We start from the raw sequence: 20,381 nt of genomic DNA on the forward strand, positions 1-20,381 counted from the left end.
ACATCAAAATACCGAAATCAACATTTCTATAATTAATTATTGGTCATGACTCTCTGGGGGTCCCATTGTGATGTAATCTGGTGGAAGACAAAGTTGTTGCGGAGCTGTCTCCGGGATTGTGCTGTACAGCACGAGAATGTCTGCAGTCTAACGTTACACGCAACTTAGGATACATCTCTCGTTAAATTGCGGTCCTGGTGATACATGGTTTACCCACTGTACCATCAGGGGAAACTTTCACTTCAGAGAATCTCTCCAGGTTTCAAATGGGAAATTAAGGATATGCTTAGGCATTGTTTAATCAGCCATGTCGCCCAATGATTGTATGTACCGTGTGTGTGCTTGTTATCCCCTGCCAGATTTCAAAGTTGAATGTGATGGTGTCAAAGACTGCCCTTCGGCAGCTGGAGTGACACAATGGCCCAAGAGTCAGGACGGCAATGTCTACGTTCCATACGAGGTGTCGGCTGCCTTCTGTGAGTGTCACGGTGATCTCTACTGTTGCAGCAATGTGCATCATGCCTAATGTATACACTGCAGTAGGCAGCCACCCTCCGGGTTCTTTAAGTGGCGTTGGCACGGCCAGCTGCCACGTGCGACGGGTCAATGCAGTGCAGGTTTCAGTTTGTACTGGGATGTACGCATGTCCATCGTGGATTGTTATATGTCCTGATAACTTGTGTATTTAATCTTGACTTAAAGCTTTCGTGACTGCAGGAATTCATATTCTTTGGGTCTTTCGATAAAGTCACGTAGAGAGGTTCAAATTAATAAAAATAAAATAAACGAAAAAACTACAACGTTTCGATCACAACACAAGCGAGCGTCATCAGGAGTATATTGCATACACTGATGATGTATATAATTACTTTTAGGCTAACATATTTGAAGTCATTTCTGTAACAACAGAGTGGCTTGCGTATCACACACCTTAATACACTCAATACACAATTAATTACAGTAAAACCTTGTACTTGCTCTGCAAGTATGAGCACATGTGTTTCGTCTTGCCTGCATTCAGTAAGTTGCAGTGTTCATAATTGTAAATTGTCTTTATAGGTATGTTATATTAAACATTTACAGTTAAAATTTTGATGTAAAGCTTTCGTGACTGCAGGGATTCATATTCTTGGTTCTTTCGGTAAAGTCACGTAGAAGGGAAACAATAAAATAATAAAAATATAAAAACAATAAAATTCTCACGACGTTTCGACTGCAACACAAGCAATCATTTTATTGTTTTATATTTGTATTTTATTGTTTTATATTTTTATTATTTAATTGTTTCTCTTCTATGTGACTGTACCGAAAGAACCAAGAATATTTACAGTTTAAATAACTTTCTGATTACACCAAGTGCATTTGTATCATGGACACCTGATTGATGATTGTGGTTAAACCAGATACGAGTCCTTATTTATCCACGTATGATTTTACATTACTAAGTAAGAGACATAAATAACATCAATGCAATCACACGCATTGTTCTTCCACAGATGACTATGACCGTGAAGCCATCCAGCGTGCAGTGGAAGAATTTGAAAATAAAACTTGCGTCCGCTTCCACCCTCGCAAAAAAGAGCGAGACTTCATTCACATCCAAGCCTTGGACGGGTGAGCCTGATGGGACTCTCCTGAGCCTTCGCACCCAGAAAAACAGCATGGAGAGACAGTCCGTGAAGGATTTGTTACGATCTTATTACACTTGGATAAGGGACATTAACACGTTGTATTCCTCTACGTGAAATCTGGCAAAAACATTAGCAAGCTGCAACAAGTACAGCATTTTTTTGTACGTGTCGTGACAGATCCGACCATATCCGTCCGGTGCTCACTGAGCTGCATTGGCTTCCGGTTTCCAAACGAATACATTATCTACAATTATCTACAATACCTAGTTGCTCACGTCAAGGAGCATAAGCCAATCACGTGAACACCGGTCATCCTCACAACAGCTTTTGGCTGGCCATTGGACAAACACCACATTGTACGCTTTCAGATGCGCTTTGCGGTCGTCTGGAATGCACTTCCTTCTGATATTAGGAATCCACTGGAGATTGTAATCTCATTTCTTTAAAACTGCTTTTTTTCGTTAATCTGTTGCACGGTTGGCTATGTACGGTGCGAAAGACATTCAACAAGCATACTTACAGTGCTGGGATTGGGCTGTGAATGAAGCAGCGGTCAGCGTGCTCGCCACAATCAGTGGTTTGCATGGAGCCGATGGCTGAATTCTTACGTCCGGACAGCCATCGCCTTGAGACACATTTTAAACAAGAACTTCAAGGGCACGTAAACATTTATGACTCGGAAACATTTGCAAATGGCAAATATTTTCAGGACCGATGCTGTTGTCAGAAAGGGCATTGGAACCTATGCTGATAAATATGTTTCATTACATAATTGTATCACAATGATTCCAATTTTGCAATAGTTAACTAATGCCACAGTTATGTGTTACCTTATTTCTGAATTCAGTCTTCTCTGCTCAGTTTCTGGGTCACCATGCAGCAGTAATCCATTCCTAAATTAAGCTGATACCAGCATTCTTATTGGTGGATTTGCATGCATTATTTAGACATTTTTTGAATGCATGAAATAATACATTTCTCAAAAGCTGAATTAAAATAAAGCGATTTTGTATTACTTGTTAAACTATACCAGACAATTTGGATTTCCGTAGCAACCCCATGTGAAAGTGCTGTACATAGTAGTGGGGCATGGGCATGCTGAAGGAAGAAGCGCGGCGGTCGCTCTTGAGATAGACAGGAAAAGGGAAGCTCTTGAGCCTCCATCTGAGTAGGAGCAGGGAGTGGACAGCACAGATGACTGGGGGAGGGGAATTCCAATGAACATGCTTGTGGATACTTCAGTTTGCATTTTTACATTGATAATTCAAGTGAAAAAATGTGTTGGTGAATCAAATAACATAGTAATAGAAACCAGTACAGCCATGTCCAGTTAGTGCTTAATTTTATTGCTGAAAAAACTATTTTGAGAATCAAAGAATGGATGTGACAATTTATTTAAATAACGAAAAAGAACAAGTTAGTGAATGTTTTCTGAGCTGGAAAAGGGACACAAGGGTATTCTCTATGGCCAGGTGCTTGGGGAAAGTTTATGTGGACCAAGAAAATATTAGTTTCATGAGCAAAATTCATGGCAATATTTGTATTTCAATGTAACATGCACAGAACATTAAATACATGTGAGCTAGTTTCATGTAAAATAAACACTGTACTTTTCGATTTAAAGCACTCCAGCGCTGTCCTACCAGACAGTCTCGTCCCTTCACCTGATGAAGGCCGCTTGTGTTGTGGCCAAAACGTCGTGAGAATATTATTGTGTTATTTTATTTTATCAATTTATTATTTTATTCTCATTCTACGTGGCTTTACCGAAAGAACCAAAGAAGATGAAACACTGTACTGTCATTTTCGTCAGCAATGGGTGCACATGCACTGGCTTGCATGGCCGTATGCAGACTCAGCGAGAATTGGGCATGTGCATTCGCATCGACCCAGTTACTTAGACCATCACCATCATCTTCCATGAAGGCCTCCCCAAGTTGTTGCCATCTCTCACTGTCCCTCAGTGCAATTATCCACCCAGCATCTGCAGACGATGAACTCCCATCACTCCCTCTCCGCAGTAGACATCCTCTTGGGTGCGTTCCCTTCTCTGACTGCTGCCACTCAGCAGTTGTTCTCGCCTACTGGCCATCATCCTTTCCAGAGACGTGTCCTGCCCAAGTCCAATCCCTTTGTTTAACAGGCACTATTACCTCTCTAACCTGCATATGCTTTCTAATACATGCGTTCATCTTTCTGTCTCTCAGTGTAACTCCAAGTATGCGTCTCTCCATGCTTCTTTGCGCACTATGAGCTTCTGTTCCATCCTCTTCGTTAGTCTCCGTATTTCCGATCGGTATGTCATACTCTTCAGACACATTGCTGTGTCAGGTAATCAGGCTGACCAGTGATCAGTCTCATACTTGTTGCTCTTCTATCGCTCCCGTGAACTGCACTCATGAATTGCTTCCCCATGTTGAGGGCTCAGGCTCCGGGACTGCCCGTTGACTCTCGTCCGTACCGGTCACAACGCTTGTCTTGCTTCTTCACCTGCACTGCTCCACACTCGCATTCCCTCCTATTGTCTCTTTTCTAAAGCTCTTACAACCTTGCTCAATTAAAAAAAAACGTGTTAACTCTTACCTATTACAACTTTTATAGTGTTGTTTGTTGCTAGCTGATTGCCATTTGGGCATCTCATTAACTGTTTGGAATAGAGCTCCCAACAAAACATGATATAACAATGCCACCTTAACAAAACCTAAGGAGATATTATTTGGGTCTTTCGGTAAATTCACGTAGATAAGTTCAAAGAAAATAACAAAAACTACGACGTTTCGATCGCAACACAAGCGGTCGCTATTAGGAAAAGGGGGGTTAGCTTCTAAAGGCAAACTCTTTACAAACTGTTTGCCTGTTTGCAAACTGTTAGCCTTTAGAAGCTAACCCCCCTTTTCCTGATGACGACCGCTTGTGTTGCGATCGAAACGTCGTAGTTTTTTGTTATTTTATTTGAACCTATCTACGTGACTTTAGCGAAAGACCCAAATAATATGAATTGCTGCAGTCACGAAAGCATTACGTCAAGATTTAACATAAGGAGAGTTTACAAATGTACCACTTTCACTCTTGGTTACAGTATTACTTGTCAGGCATATTGCACTGGAGAGGCGAGCCGTCCAGTCCTCCTTCACCATTGCTGGAATCTATGCAAGCCTTTTGAGCACTAAGACTCTCAGGACATTCTAATTTAAAGGCACTTAAAATTATCTCTCACCTCTTGGCATCGGGGTTAGCATTTAGATGCTAACCCCGAGCCCTCATTACTTTGATAGTGCATTGTCTTTGAGCTGTACGCCTTTTGGCGTCATCTGGTCGAGCACCAATTGGGTCGAGGCTCAAAAGAAAGCCGTCCCTTGGTGTGGACCAATCAGTTTCAAGGACAATGCATATATTATCATAGTATGTTTTTTGTTTGCATTTTGACTGCAGGTATTGTGGTTAATGCAGCCATGAATCCTTGTAAAAAGGTTTCAGTTTTGTTGCCAGAAAAAAGGGGAAAAACCCTATTATTATATTTTGGTATTGGCAAAGGTCTAATGAGGTAGATGCTAACCCCAAGCCCTCATTACTTTGATAGTGCATTGTCTTTAAGCTGTACGCCTTTTGGCGTCATCTGGTCGACCACCAATTGGGTCGAGGCTCAAAAGAAAGCCGTCTGTTTTTTGCATTTTGACTGCAGGTATTGTGGTTAATGCAGACATGAATCCTTGTAAAAAGGTTTCAGTTTTGTTGCCAGAAAAAAAGGGGAAAAACCCTATTATTATATTTTGGTACTGGCAAAGGAGGTCTAATGATGTAGATGCTAACCCCGAGCCCTCATTACTTTGATAGTGCATTGTCTTTGAGCTGTACGCCTTTTGGCGTCATCTGGTCGAGCACTAATTGGGTCGAGGCTCAAAATAAAGCTGTCCATTGGCGTGGACCAATCAGTTTCAAGGACAATGCATATATTATCATAGTATGTTTTTTGTTTGCATTTTGACTGCAGGTATTGTGGTTAATGTAGACATGAATCCTCGTAAAAAGGTTTCAGTTTTGTGCCAGAAAAAAGGGGAAAACCCTATTATTATATTTTGGTACAGGCAAAGGAGGTCTAATGATGTAGATGCTAACCCCAAGACCTCATTACTTTGATAGTGCATTGTCTTTGAGCTGTACGCCTTTTGGCATCATCTGGTCGAGCACCAATTGGGTCGAAGCTCAAAAGAAAGCCGTCCCTTGGTGTGGACCAATCAGTTTCAAGGACAATGCATATATTATCATAGTATGTTTTTTGTTTGCATTTTGACTGCAGGTATTGTGGTTAATGCAGACATGAATCCTTGTAAAAAGGTTTCAGTTTTGTTGCCAGAAAAAAAGGGGAAAACCCCTATTATTATATTTTGGTACTGGCAAAGGAGGTCTAATGATGTAGATGCTAACCCCGAGCCCTCATTACTTTGATAGTGCATTGTCTTTGAGCTGTACGCCTTTTGGCGTCATCTGGTCGAGCACCAATTGGGTCGAGGCTCAAAAGAAAGCCGTCCCTTAGTGTGGACCAATCAGTTTTAAGGACAATGCATATATTATCATAGTATGTTTTTTGTTTGCATTTTGACTGCAGGTATTGTGGTTAATGCAGACATGAATCCTTGTAAAAAGGTTTCAGTTTTGTTGCCAGAAAAAAGGGGAAAACCCCTATTATTATATTTTGGTACTGGCAAAGGAGGTCTAATGATGTAGATGCTAACCCCGAGCCCTCATTACTTTGATAGTGCATTGTCTTTGAGCTGTACGCCTTTTGGCGTCATCTGGTCGAGCACCAATTGGGTCGAGGCTCAAAAGAAAGCCGTCCCTTAGTGTGGACCAATCAGTTTTAAGGACAATGCATATATTATCATAGTATGTTTTTTGTTTGCATTTTGACTGCAGGTATTGTGGTTAATGCAGACATAAATCCTTGTAAAAAGGTTTCAGTTTTGTTGCCAGAAAAAAGGGGAAAACCCCTATTATTATATTTTGGTACTGGCAAAGGAGGTCTAATGATGTAGACTAGGCAGGTGTGAAGCTGTGTTGCGTTTGAAATTTCTGATGTCAAATTTTCTGCAGGCCTCTCAGTAAGAACTGGTCGTACCTGGGGAAGAAGGGTGGAAAGCAGGATCTGTCCCTAGAGCCTGGGAAGGCGGTCAAAGGCATCGTTCTGCACGAGCTCATGCACGCCCTCGGCTTCCACCACGAGCACTCCCGCAGCGACCGCGATGCGCACATCTGGGTGCTGAAAGATAACATCAAGCCCGGTGAGAGAGCAGCAGAGGAGGGGCGGTGGCGTATGCAGACACATGACAAGTACAGTCGGAAGACGCAGAGAGTTACGACTGTAGTTTACTCGTAAGGATCCGATGTCAAATCCTGATCGGGATTGACTCGAACCGTCATCCCTCTGGGCTGGATAAAATTTGTACCACTTTTTGGTCATCCTATGTAGAGACATGGGATGTTTTTCATGGCTGAAACCAAATGCGAGCTTTGGCGCAATGCTCGTAGAGGTGTGGAGACGCTGTTTGACTTCTAAACAGCTACTCTATGTATATTATACAATGTGTTGTATTTGATGTGTTTGAAATCGTTTTAGAAATAAGTTACAGAATGTTCATTTATTCAATAGCATTCACTTCTAAGCACAAGTGAGACTGAGAATCCAAAACCCTTGTGCATTCTACAATGCACCTGCAGTCGTGTTTTATTACTAATGTGTACGCTTAATGTTTTTCAGAGTGGAGGCCTCAAATTGTGGATATTAAATCCACTGCTCAGGATTTAGCGGCGCCCTACAACTGCAACTCCATAATGCACTGCGGCATGTATGTACTTACTCATCGAGGGCCATAACCCGACACGAGCAGCAGGTGTGCGCAACACGTACGTATAGCTCCACACGGTGATGATGCTTGTGCTGTGTGTGTGTGCATGTGTCCAGATTGGGAGGCTCTATAGATAAGCGCAATCCGACTATCCTACCTAGAAAGCCTCTGCTCATGCAGCACATGGGATGCAGCAGCTCCCTGAGCCACGGTGACGTTGTGAAGGTGCAGAAGCTGTACGGATTCGAGGCGCCGCCACCTCCGCCCGTGCCAGTGCTCCCAGCGCATCAGCGCACCGCAGGTGCGTGCCCGAGCGCTGTGGCAGAGGCTGCACCATCTCCTGTCTCCTGCAGAGTGGGACCAGTGTGGCGCTTGATAGTTAGTGATGCTTAATAATAAATAGTTTTGGTCACGGGAGTACATATTTTTTATTCAAGAAAAATTGAAATACATCGAATCTGCTGTGATAGTGCAGACCACGATGTGCATCTAAGTGTATGTAATGTACACCTCATAGCAAGAGAGATTTGCAGATGTTTTCCAATTTGTATGCTTAACCAAACGTTGCTGGATTGCATTAGCCTAACAGGAGCATAGACTGATGACCTAAAAGTATTTAATGTCAAAAGACAGATATTTATTTTATTGCCCCACCAACAGACGGAAGATGCTGTCGAGACTCATTGAGCCTCTTCCCTCTCTGCTCCTCAGTGAAGCAACATGGCACACACTTCACCCACTCCTGTCGCCCGTGTTTCCCCTAGCTTCTCAGGGTCAGTGTGATGCACTGTTGCCTCGGGTGTTCGTGACTCTGCTGCAAGTTATTGAATAATTATTCATAATACAAGCATCTAGAGTGCGCATATGTGATTCTGTACGTCTGTGTGTACATGCATGTATGGACGTACATGTGTGTTTATACATATGTGTTTACAGTGAGGGAAAAAAGTATTTGATCCCCTGCTGATTTTGTACGTTTGCCCACTGACAAAGAAAAGATCAGTCTATAATTTTAATGGTAGGTTTATTTTAACAGTGAGAGATAGAATAACAAAAAAATCCAGAAAAACGCATGTCAAAAATGTTGTAAATTGATTGGCATTTTAATGAGGGAAATAAGTATTTGACCTCCTCTCAATCAGAAAGATTTCTGGCTCCCAGGTGTCTTTTATACAGGTAACGAGCTGAGATTAGGAGCACAATCTTAAAGGGAGTGCTCCTAATCTCAGCTTGTTACCTGTATAAAAGACACCTGTCCACAGAAGCAATCAATCAATCAGATTCCAAACTCTCCACCATGGCCAAGACCAAAGAGCTCTCCAAGGATGTCAGGGACAAGATTGTAGACCTACACAAGGCTGGGATGGGCTACAAGACCATTGCCAAGCAGCTTGGTGAGAAGGTGACAACAGTTGGTGCGATTATTCGCAAATGTAAGAAACACAAAAGAACTGTCAATCTCCCTCGGCCTGGGGCTCCATGCAAGATCTCACCTCGTGGAGTTGCAATGATCATGAGAACGGTGAGGAATCAGCCCAGTACTACACGGGAGGATCTTGTCAATGATCTCAAGGCAGCTGGGACCATAGTCACCAAGAAAACAATTGGTAACACACTACGCCGTGAAGGACTGAAATCCTGATCAAGAAAGCATATATACATGCCCGTCTGAAATTTGCCAATGAACATCTGAATGATTCAGAGGACAACTGGGTGAAAGTGTTGTGGTCAGATAAGACCAAAATGGAGCTCTTTGGCATCAACTCAACTCGCCATGTTTGGAGGAGGAATGCTGCCTATGACCCCAAGAACACCATCCCCACCGTCAAACATGGAGGTGGAAACATTATGCTTTGGGGGTGTTTTTCTGCTAAGGGGACAGGACAACTTCACCGCATCAAAGGGACGATGGACGGGGCCATGTACCGTCAAATCTTGGGTGAGAACCTCCTTCCCTCAGCCAGGGCATTGAAAATGGGTTGTGGATGGGTATTCCAGCATGACAATGACCCAAAACACACGGCCAAGGCAACAAAGGAGTGGCTCAAGAAGAAGCACATTAAGGTCCTGGAGTGGCCTAGCCAGTCTCCAGACCTTAATCCCATAGAAAATCTGTGGAGGGAGCTGAAGGTTCGAGTTGCCAAACGTCAGCCTCGAAACCTTAATGACTTGGAGAAGATCTGCAAAGAGGAGTGGGACAAAATCCCTCCTGAGATGTGTGCAAACCTGGTGGCCAACTACAAAAGACGTCTGACCTCTGTGATTGCCAACAAGGGTTTTGCTACCAAGTACTATGTCATGTTTTGCAGAGGGGTCAAATACTTATTTCCCTCATTAAAATGCAAATCAATTTCTAACATTTTTTAACATTCGTTTTTCTGGATTTTGTTGTTGTTATTCTGTCTCTCACTGTTCAAATAAGCCTACCATTAAAATTATAGTGTGATCATTTCTTTGTCAGTGGGCAAACGTACAAAATCAGCAGGGGATCAAATACTTTGTTCCCTCACTGTATATACATGTGTGTATGTACGTGGGGAGTGGTAGTGCAGCCGTTATCGCACTGTGCTACTAACCCGGCGACCTGAGTTCGATTGTTGCGAACGGCCAACACCAGTGACGATTATTTGAACCGGTCCTCGGCCTCCCCTAGGTCGACTCAGCCTCAAATGAGTACCTGGTGTGGTGTAAACATCGACCACTACGCAGACAAAGACAGCACTTGCCCCAACAGCCTGTTAAGGCTATAAGGGGGATCTTTGTCTTTTTTGCTTACATGCGCTCCAGTGGCAGAGGACAGGGCGCAGTTCCAGGAAGACATCCCCCTGGAAGAGTGCGTGGGGTCCCTGACGAGCAAGGTGATCGCACGACCTGTTACCACGCCCCACCCACTCGCTGCCTGCATCACCAACACCAGCACCACTTTCACCATCATCACCTTTACCACGAAGAGAACAAGAGGAGCAGTGCGGTGCTACATGTCGTTATGAAGCGAACCTGACACGCAGCTCATGCCACCATGTCAGTGTGCTTTTAGGTTTGAAAAACTTCCCAAGAAACATGTAGAAAATTTATTGAAAATGTTGGTATGGACTGCATTATAAATTGCATACATTTGAAATTGTAGTGGGAAAATGTCCCAAAGTGTGATTGGGGATTTTGTTGAAAACAGGAATAGGATAATGAGGCTTTGGTGTGCGGGGCAGGCCTCTCACTTTTCTTTTTTCCATCCACAGACGCAGAAAAGTGAGAATAAGCGAAGAAACACAAAAGGTGTGCGTCGCTTTTATTGCTGCCGCAATGTTCATTTGGGACATCACAGATTCATCTGTCTCTCATACAATGAACAGTAGGCATCATGGATAGTGGGAATTGTGAATAATGGCCATCATGGATAGTAGGCCTCATGGATAAGGGGAATGGACAATAGACTAAAAGGATAATAGAGCTCATACAACGTGGGAATCATGTGTGATGAGAGTGCGCCATCTAAAGGAGAATTGCATGGCCGCCGCTGGTCATTTGACAGCCAACCAGCAGAGGGGTTCCATCTGGGTCAGAGGGCAATGGGCGGAGCTATCTGGAAGGCACGAGAACCCTCTAGAAGGTTCCCTGGGGGGTGTAAGTAGTGGATATAAGGAGAGGCAAGAGAGGACTCGTGGTCGGTGTGGTGAAGCCTGGGTCAACACAAGTCGCCGCCATCTCTACTCTTCACCCGCCACGTGGCAGCTCTGCCAGCAAAGCCTACTCTCTCCAGCTCACTGTCAGCCAACGGCGAGAACAGAGAGAGAGCCGCATCGGACAGCAAAGGGGGGAAGTGCATGTCACGTTCCGTGAGAGAGAGAGAGAGCGAGGAAGACATGGCTGTGCAACAGTTACAATAAAGATGCCAGTCATCATATTCATATCGGAGGTGTTTATTACACATGGATAATGGGCATCATGTATAGTAGGCATCATTGATGAGGGATCATGGACAGTTGGCATCATGGATAGTGGGAATCGTGGATCATGGGCATCATGGCTAGTAGGCCTCGTGGATAATGGGCATCATGGACAGTAGGCCTCATGGATAATGGGCATCATGGACAGTAGGCCTCATGGATAATGGGCATCATGGACAGTAGGCCTCATGGATAATGGGCATCATGGACAGTAGGCCTCTTGGATAATGGGCATCATGGACAGTAGGCCTCATGGATAATGGGCATCATGGACAGTAGGCCTCATGGATAATGGGCATCATGGACAGTAGGCCTCATGGATAATGGGCATCATGGAGAGTAGGCCTCATGGATAATGGGCGTCATGGACAGTAGGCCTCATGGATAATGGGCATCATGGACAGTAGGCCTCATGGATAATGGGTGTCATGGACAGTAGGCCTCATGGATAATGGGCGTCATGGACAGTAGGCCTCATGGATAATGGGCATCATGGACAGTAGGCCTCATGGATAATGGATGTCATGGACAGTAGGCCTCATGGATAATGGGCGTCATGGACAGTAGGCCTCATGGATAATGGGCATCATGGACAGTAGGCCTCATGGATAATGGGTGTCATGGACAGTAGGCCTCATGGATAATGGGTGTCATGGACAGTAGGCCTCATGGATAATGGGTGTCATGGACAGTAGGCCTCATGGATAATGGGTGTCATGGACAGTAGACCTCATGGATAATGGGTGTCATGGACAGTAGGCCTCATGGATAATGGGCATCATGGACAGTAGGCCTAATGGATAATGGGTGTCCTGGACAGTAGGCCTCGTGGATAATGGGTGTCATGGACAGTAGGCCTCATGGATAATGGGCGTCATGGACAGTAGGCCTCATGGATAATGGGTATCATGGACAGTAGGCCTCATGGATGATAGGCATCATGGACAGTAGGCCTCATGGATGATAGGCATCATGGACAGTAGGCCTCATGGATAATGGGCATCATGGACAGTAGGCCTCATGGATAATGGGCATCATGGACAGTAGGCCTAATGGATTATAGGCATCATGGACAGTAGGCCTCATGGATAATGGGCGTCAATTAAGGGTCTTAATTGATTGATCACGCTTAAGGTGGCTTTTAGACCGCATCCATTATTTTTGTCTCCCCCCTCCTCTTTTCCGAACATAATAACCGCCGCTTTTTCCAAATTTTCTTGTTGTGGTTTTCACACCTGATGATGATTGCTTGTGTTGCAGTCGAAACGTTGTGAGAATTTTATTGTTTTATATTTTATTATTTTATTGTTTCCCTTCTACGTGACTTTACCGAAAGAACAAAGAATATGAATCCCTGCAGTCACGAAAGCTTTAAATCAAAATTTAATATAATCATGTTTTTTTTGTTGCGATAAGGGGTGCTAAGCCGTCTTAGGCTAAGCGCTCCTTTCCATGCCTTGGTAAAAAAACAGAGCAACTGTCACAGACACACACACACGAGTACGCGTGTGTGTGTCTGTGTGTTCATGTACGAGATTGTCAACTCGGTCCATAGGTTGAGCGAGCGTGCGGATGTCTGCGTGCTCAGATTGGATCTTTAGCACTTCACCGGGTACTGATTGGCTGCAGGGTTTTGCAGAACGGGGCTCCACCCATTCCGCGCGGCGAATCAGCCCAACACAGTTCCAATCATTCCGTGCTTTGCACAATGTCTGCCGTTTTCAAGAATCCCACAAAAGGTTAATAAGAGACACTACATTAATTGGGGCCTCAATAACTATTCATGGCTGTGATTAAAGTTATAGTTTTATATATAGGGTTAAGTCAGGTTTGCCATTTTTTTAAAACATGCTTCATATTTGTGATGTTGTCCATGTAGCTTGTAATCTCATGTAGCCAGGTAACAAGAGCTTTTCACATCCTACATGATGTGAGTCATGTTGACCCTGTGCCAGCACAACTCTTTGGGGTTAGTCCGAATGACCAGGCCCTGGCTCACTGTTGGGCACAGAAAACTTGTAGCACACCTTTGGTATCAAGTGACCGATATTAAAATAATGGAGATGGACATATGCGAGTATCGTCTGAGATAACGTGGGGTCACCACGGTTTATTTATAATAATGACATTTATCCAGCAGAGCCACAGCTGAGTTGTAGGACTATTTTTCAGGAGGGGCCTGAATATTTTTTAAAGATGTTTTCAGTTAAATAATAAGTTTCTTATACAAGTGGGAGAAACCTGGAGCACCCAGAAAAAAACTCATATGCAGGTTTTGTGGAAACAATTAAATATTCATGGCGAATCCTGATCATTATAAAGGGTGCCATAGATTGGCTCTACGAAACATACAGATTAACGTTCAGACCTAAAGCATCATCACAGGTCTTAAGACTGGCTCAACAACACTGGAGTTTAGTCAGTTAGACTGTACATCCATTGAGACTCATGAAAAAATACCTCTTTTACAAGGACAACTTCATTGTTATGCTTTGATGTTATTAATATCGCAATACTATTTATATATGCAATCCCTCGTATTCAATCTTGGTAGAAAGTTGCTGCTTCAATGAACTTTTACAATGACGAACAAGTTCATTCAAAACAGACAGTTATTGGAGACGAAGACCTATGTTTTGGCCAGCTGGCCTTAGTGAAATGTTGTGGTTTACAACTAACAGTTTTAAATACGATGTGCAGCATTGACAGCATAAACCCAGTCCTGCCCATCACTTCCAGTCAAGCTAAAGCTCCCTGACTGTACAACGCAGCCAGGCAATATTGGCCGAATGTTGTTCTCATTCAGTGACCGCAAGAAAGAAAAAAAGCTGATTATTTTTAAATCGTTATTTTTTCAATCTCCATATCATGTGTTGTCTATACTGTGCAATAGGTATTGTGTACAGCAGATCTATTTTTATTTTACTGAGTTCTTGAAATATAATGGAATGTCCTTTTGACACGTGAATGGAGCAGATTGATCGGTATTGAATGCAATGTATTATTTCTGTTTAGAATGAAAATAGAATTGCACGTTATGCCATTTGTTCCCCATCCCTGATTTATAAGGAGAATGGTCGTTCGTATTTATACCACTTCTGGCTTCTGATCAAATTCCCAATCTTTCAGTGGTGGAGTGGGAGAAGAAAACAGAGCCCCTGAGGGCCGTTTTACAGCAACTGAAAAAGCTGTCCAGGTAATGAGAGATTGTGTAAGCAACCGTCAAATAAGGAGATGTGGGAGAGCTTCTGAGATGGAGAACCAGAGAATATGCATAGCGGGTGGACATTAATGGTAAGGGGAGAGGCAGTGGGCAGCAGCAGAGTTGAGCGAGGTGGAACGAGGTAGATTCAGTTGCAGTGTATGGAGAGAAGCAAATAAAGAGCTTGGCTCTATGGTGAGCGTGGTGCATGGAGAAATAAAGATTGAGAATGATGGGGGCTCAAAGGTGAGAGGAGGAGGAGTAGAGAGTGAAAAATTGGGAAGAGTGGGGAGAGAGGAAAATTAGAGCTGGCGTAGAGGAGCGTGGTACACAATAGAAAGTGATAGGAGTCTTGAGTTAGAAAGATGGGAGGGAGGTAAAGTGATGAGGGCAGATGGGGATGAAGATTGGGGAGGGGGAGATGGGCAAACTAGAGAGAGGTGAGGGTGATTAAATTGGTGTAAATTTTACAATTGGTGGAGAGAATGAGTTTTTAGAGAAAAAAAACGTAAAGTGGGAGTGAACACAGTGTGGAAATATAGTCACGATACTAAAGGAAGGCGGAATGGAGGGGTGAGGAATTGGTAGGGGAATTGCTGAGAGAGTGGAGACACTGAAATAAGAGTAAAGAGAGGCAGAGTTAGAGGAAAGAAGACAACGGGGAGTGAGGCGGAGTTTAAGTGGGGAGAGGGAGGCCAGCGTGCAGGATGCACACCAAGGCAGAGGAAAACTCAGTAAATACCCAGTGTGGGGACATTCTGTCCCTGTGCATGGCAATATAGTCTCAAGCTAAATGGCAATATTGAGGTCTGCTGGCCATGAGAGCGCTTTAGGACAGAGTTTGTGTAGTTTGCTATTTCTCTGTTGAAGGAGTGCAGACTCCAGTTGTTTACTATGTGGTCCATAGTGGAGGCATAAACATGGTAGAAGTGGAGAGAGATGGACAATAATTCAGAGAATAATGTAGGTGTGTTCATAGGAATAACGTTACAAATACTTTATAACAATGCAATTTTCTTATCCTCACTGAGTCTCTAGACTCTTAACCTTGAGAAAAGAAATCCCAACATGCAGGCCAGCCTGAGAAACTGCATTTTTACACAGATATACTTACATTTATTTACATATACACGTTACATGAATTGCAGATATGCATGTTGTGTCAATTACACAATTAAACATTACTCAATTACACACATACGAGATTACTTAAGTTACAAAAATACGCGAGTTGTATGCATGTATGTAGAACTTATTTGGCACAGTACGTAGCCAAGGGTACTAATCGGATGTGTGGGGGAAGGACAACTAAACACGAAAAGCAGTTCTAAAGACATGTTTTCCATCGAGCGTGACTTCAATCACACATGGGGGACTCCCATTACACACGTGTCAATTTTATTACACGTGCGACTTCAATGGCAAACATACACAAATAAGTTACTTCATATACACACATTTAACTTCAATCACACACGTGTACCACTCGCATTACCCAAAACAAATTGACGACTGAAGTTCTTTCTGATCCCTGTTGCAGCTATGACAGCTCCACGGTGCCGATCCTGCAGATGCTCTTGGATCTGCTGTCCGCACAACAATCTAAAGACAGGAAAGACATGTTGGACGCTTTTATACAGGAATCTGGAGATTGTACGTATTGTTTACTTTGTGTAGGCTTCTCATTGTTTGAATCGTGTCTGATGTAATGCGTATTACTTTCCTTAAAATAAAAAAATAATAAAATAACTATCCAGTTCACTACAGAGGATATTGCTTTAAAAATCTGAATACATTTAATTAAAATTTTCTATTAATTATTAGTACAGATGAGTGGATACTGGTAAATTAGTTTTATGGCTTTAAAACCTCAAAACTTTGTAAAATATATACGTTGTTGAATGTACTGTCATCAAACTATAACTTAAAAATATATCTGCAATAATGGTTTGGCATCATGCCCAGGAACTGCCATATAAAGTAAATGTGTTTATCCTGGTCAATATTCTTTGCAATCCTGCAGCGCTCCAGCAGTAGAGTTCAAGCACTCGACGGTTTCTCCCTGCTCCAGTGAGCAAGGGAGTGGCACAGATCCCCATGAGGGGCTCTGAGCCAGTGGGAGAAATTCCACAGAGTGGGAGTCCTCAATAGGTCAAAATACCCAGCCACTGCGCTTGCAAGTGGGTAGGTGCCATATGTTTATTGATGGCATCATATACATATATAAACTTGATAACAATATCTATTTTATTGTCTTTGCTAAAACCAGGTTTCTAGAGTGTAATCAGGTACCCATAAATAATGAGCATTTATCTCCCAATGGGTTTTACTTGTGCCAAATTAAAACCAAAAATAAAACCTTAATTTGAATATGTAAATACACACTCCAAAAATCCCAAAATGTGTAATGTTGGTTGCCATAAAAAAGCAAAAGCAAGGCTGATGCATATTGTTCTGTGATGGATATGTGTCCTTATTCCCATCAGTGTTGAGGTTGATCATAGAAGCACCAAAACCAGACAGTGCAAGACAACGCCTCCTGTGCTTGGTGCAGAAGATTTCCATTGCGGTATCCAATTATTATGCTGAGGAAGGTGAGAGATGTTTTCACGCTTAAACTCCTGGTTGTTGTGATCCAATCAGAATGAATTGTGCACCTGTACTGGACAAAGACTCAATGTTGAGCAAGTCCAATGGTTTTTTACAAGGCTGACTAATTTCCCTGTAACATAAATTCTACTTGGATCAACGTGATTGACCATGCAATTTGCTTCAGTTACTTTTTATGATCACACACCTGGCAATTACAAAGATGAATAGGCCTCCTGAAATGCAATGGGGATCTCTCTGTGATTTACACCAACGTGCCTTTCTGTAATTGAAGTTACTGAGATTATTCTCATTCTGTCTGTGAACATGAATACAAAGGGGTATAGAGACAGTCATGTGTACACATGCATACAAATGCACACACAAAACAACTTGCATACACATGTAGAGGAGAGAAATATGCGGTGCTCGCAGTTAAGCGGATGCAACTGAGGACAAACAGGTGTGCGTGTTGCAACATGAGGTTTGCACAGATAAACCGCCAGTAATTAAGGGTAGAAGCGGGTGCAACCGAGGTCGAACAGGTGCTACGCTGTAACCCGGGGGTTGGCACCTAGGAGACTGGGAGATGGGGGGGGGATAATAAGAGATTAATGGGAAGCTAGATTAATAGATGAAGCTAATCCCAGTGTTGTGGTTCTGGAATGAGTCTTGCAGCATGGTAGAAAACACCATGCTGAAGAGAGTTGGCACTAAAACGCAGCCTTGCTTCACCCCATTTGTGATTGGGAACGGATCAGAGAGTTCTTGCTGGTCTCTGACGCTAGCCATCATGCCATCATGGAGATTGCGCATGATGCCAATGAACTTGTCTGGACACCCATACTTAGCCATGATCTTCCATAGGCCCTCCCGGTTGACTGTGTCGAATGCTTTTGTTAGATCAACGAAAGACATATATAGATCAGCATTTTGTTCTTGGTATTTCTCCTGTAACTGCCGGGCAGTAAATACCATGTCAGTGGTTCCGCGGTCTTTTCTGAAAGCACACTGACTCTCAGGTAGCAGACCATGGTCTTGGCGGACAATTAGGCAGTTCAGAAGGATTCTTGCCAAGATTTTGCCAGCGATTGATAGTACGGAGATGCCTCTATGGTTGTCGTAGGCCTGCCAATTGCCTTTCCTCTTATAGAGATGGATCATAGAGGCATCCTTGAACTCCTCGGGAATGGCTTTTAATTTCCACAGAGGCTGGAAGAGGTCGGTCCGTTTCTCGGCTAAGTGAGGCCCTTCAGCCTTGTAGATTTCCGCTGGAATGGCATTGGACCCTGGAGCTTTGCCTGATGAGAGGTGGCTTATTGCTTTGCTGGTTTCCTCAATGCATGGTAGAACAGCACGTGACTGATTTATTTCAACTTGAGGCAGACTCGCAATTGCCTCCTCATTTATGCATGATCGCTGGTTGAGGACTGCGATGAAGTGTTCAGCCCACCTTGCAAGTATTTTGTCCTTCTCTGTGAGGAGTGTTGTTCCATCCTCATTCAGGAGAGGTGAAGTTCCTGAGTGTTGCGGACCATAGACCTGCTTGAGTGCATTATAGAAGCACTTGGTGTTTTCAGCGTTTGACTGAATCTCCTCAGCTTGTGCGCACAGCCAGGTGTCTTGCATGACTCTGAGTCTCCGCTGGACAACCCTGCGAATGTTGAGGAAAGCAGTTTTCTTTAAGCCTGAGCTGCTGTCATTCAGATAGGCTTCATGCAGGTGATGTTTTTCGTCAAGTAGTGCTTGCATTTCTGTATCGTTCTCATCAAACCAATCTTGATGTGTATGTATGGGAATACCAAGTGATTCAACGGCTGTAGAATGCAGCAAGGTCTTGAGGGCAGTCCAGTCTACCTCAGCGTCTGTATGCTCAAAGCTTAGAGACTCCAGGTGATGGTCTAGAGCCTCAACAAAGGCCAGTTTGGTGTGTTCCTGTTGTAGGCGAGTGATGTTAAGACGTTTGACACGTCTTTTTCCTTGTGGGCGTCGGGGAGGCTTAATCCGGATGTTAAGTTTGGAAATGATGCGACGATGGTCAGTCCAACATTCAGCACTACACATTGCCTTGGTCACCCTGACATCGTGCCGGTCGCTCCTCCTCATGATGACGTAGTCAATCAAGTGCCAGTGGTGTGAACGAGCATGCATCCATTAAGTTTTCTTGTGCTTTGGTAGTTGGAATATCGTGTTGGTGATGAGCAGGTCAAATTCAGAGCATGTTTTCAGCAGCAGAAGGTCATTGCTGTTACATTTTCCAATGCCATGTGCACCTATGACTTCATTCCATGATTGATGGTCACTTCCAACTCTGGCATTGAAGTCACCAAGTATCAGGAGTTTGTCAGAGCTGGCTGTGGCAGCAATAATGACTTCCAGGTCATTATAAAACTTGGTGTTGATCTCGTGAGAGTCGGTCATGCTAGAGGCATAGGCTCTGATGATGGTGGCCTCCTTTTTACCCATTAGGTGGAGATTTACGGTCATTAAACGGTCGTGTATACCTTGGGTAGGCTTGCCAGTTGGTTGACCAGGTGTTTTTTTTTACTGCAAAACCAACACCAGCATCACGTCTCTCCTCCTGGCCTCGTCCGCTCCAGAAGAATGTGTAACCTGCACCCACTTCAGTCACCTGTCCAGTATTGGCCAGTCGGGTCTCACTAAGGGCAGCAACATCTACATATCTGGCCAGCTCTCTGCCCACGAGGGCGGTGCGTCTCTCAGGTCTTTTTGATCCTGATGTGTCCATCAAAGTGTGCACATTCCAGGTGCCAACAGTGAGTGGTATCACTTTGGTCTTTTTTTATTTTATTTGTTTTTCGACCGCAGGTATGGGATCCCGCCAGCTGCGGTAGGCTGGCCAGGATGTTTTGAAGCAGGCAATGTTTAGGATGCCTTTTCCAACCCTTTCCTTACTATGGAGGTGAGCATTGTGATCCTGAATAGGGCTGCTCAGTCACTCAGGGCGCTGCCGGACTTCACTGCTGCTTCGGTCCAGTGAGGGAACGACCAATATCCTGAGCCACCTGCATGCAGGTTTGTGGCTACAGCTTCTAGCATATCCGTGCCTGCTGCTTCGTCGCTCACCCATCGCCACAGGACTTGGATAATGACGATGGTAAAAAAAGTGCCATGACCTGCGTAGAGAAGTTGGATTTAAGTGAGGGTGATT

The 20,381-nt window shown here is 43.7% G+C and overlaps 1 protein-coding gene across 2 annotated transcripts in view; it reads left to right on the forward strand.

Moving 5' to 3' along the window:
• Window positions 1-20,381, forward strand: part of LOC116940914 (uncharacterized) — a 260,064-nt gene that overhangs the window by 146,777 nt on the left and 92,906 nt on the right. For both annotated transcript variants that reach the window (XM_076056432.1, XM_076056365.1), the window contains exons 18-27: window positions 360-476; window positions 1,497-1,614; window positions 6,723-6,910; window positions 7,387-7,474; window positions 7,591-7,775; window positions 10,262-10,332; window positions 10,711-10,747; window positions 14,548-14,614; window positions 16,161-16,273; window positions 17,107-17,214. In XM_076056432.1, the coding sequence (XP_075912547.1) occupies window positions 360-476; window positions 1,497-1,614; window positions 6,723-6,910; window positions 7,387-7,474; window positions 7,591-7,775; window positions 10,262-10,332; window positions 10,711-10,747; window positions 14,548-14,614; window positions 16,161-16,273; window positions 17,107-17,214 (1,092 nt within the window). The remainder of the gene's footprint in view (window positions 1-359; window positions 477-1,496; window positions 1,615-6,722; window positions 6,911-7,386; window positions 7,475-7,590; window positions 7,776-10,261; window positions 10,333-10,710; window positions 10,748-14,547; window positions 14,615-16,160; window positions 16,274-17,106; window positions 17,215-20,381) is intronic.

Source organism: Petromyzon marinus, chromosome 1, assembly GCF_048934315.1.
Source record: "Petromyzon marinus isolate PM22_M1 ecotype Great Lakes invasive population chromosome 1, UKy_Petmar_22M1.pri1.0, whole genome shotgun sequence".
Taxonomy (NCBI): Eukaryota; Metazoa; Chordata; class Hyperoartia; order Petromyzontiformes; family Petromyzontidae; genus Petromyzon; species Petromyzon marinus.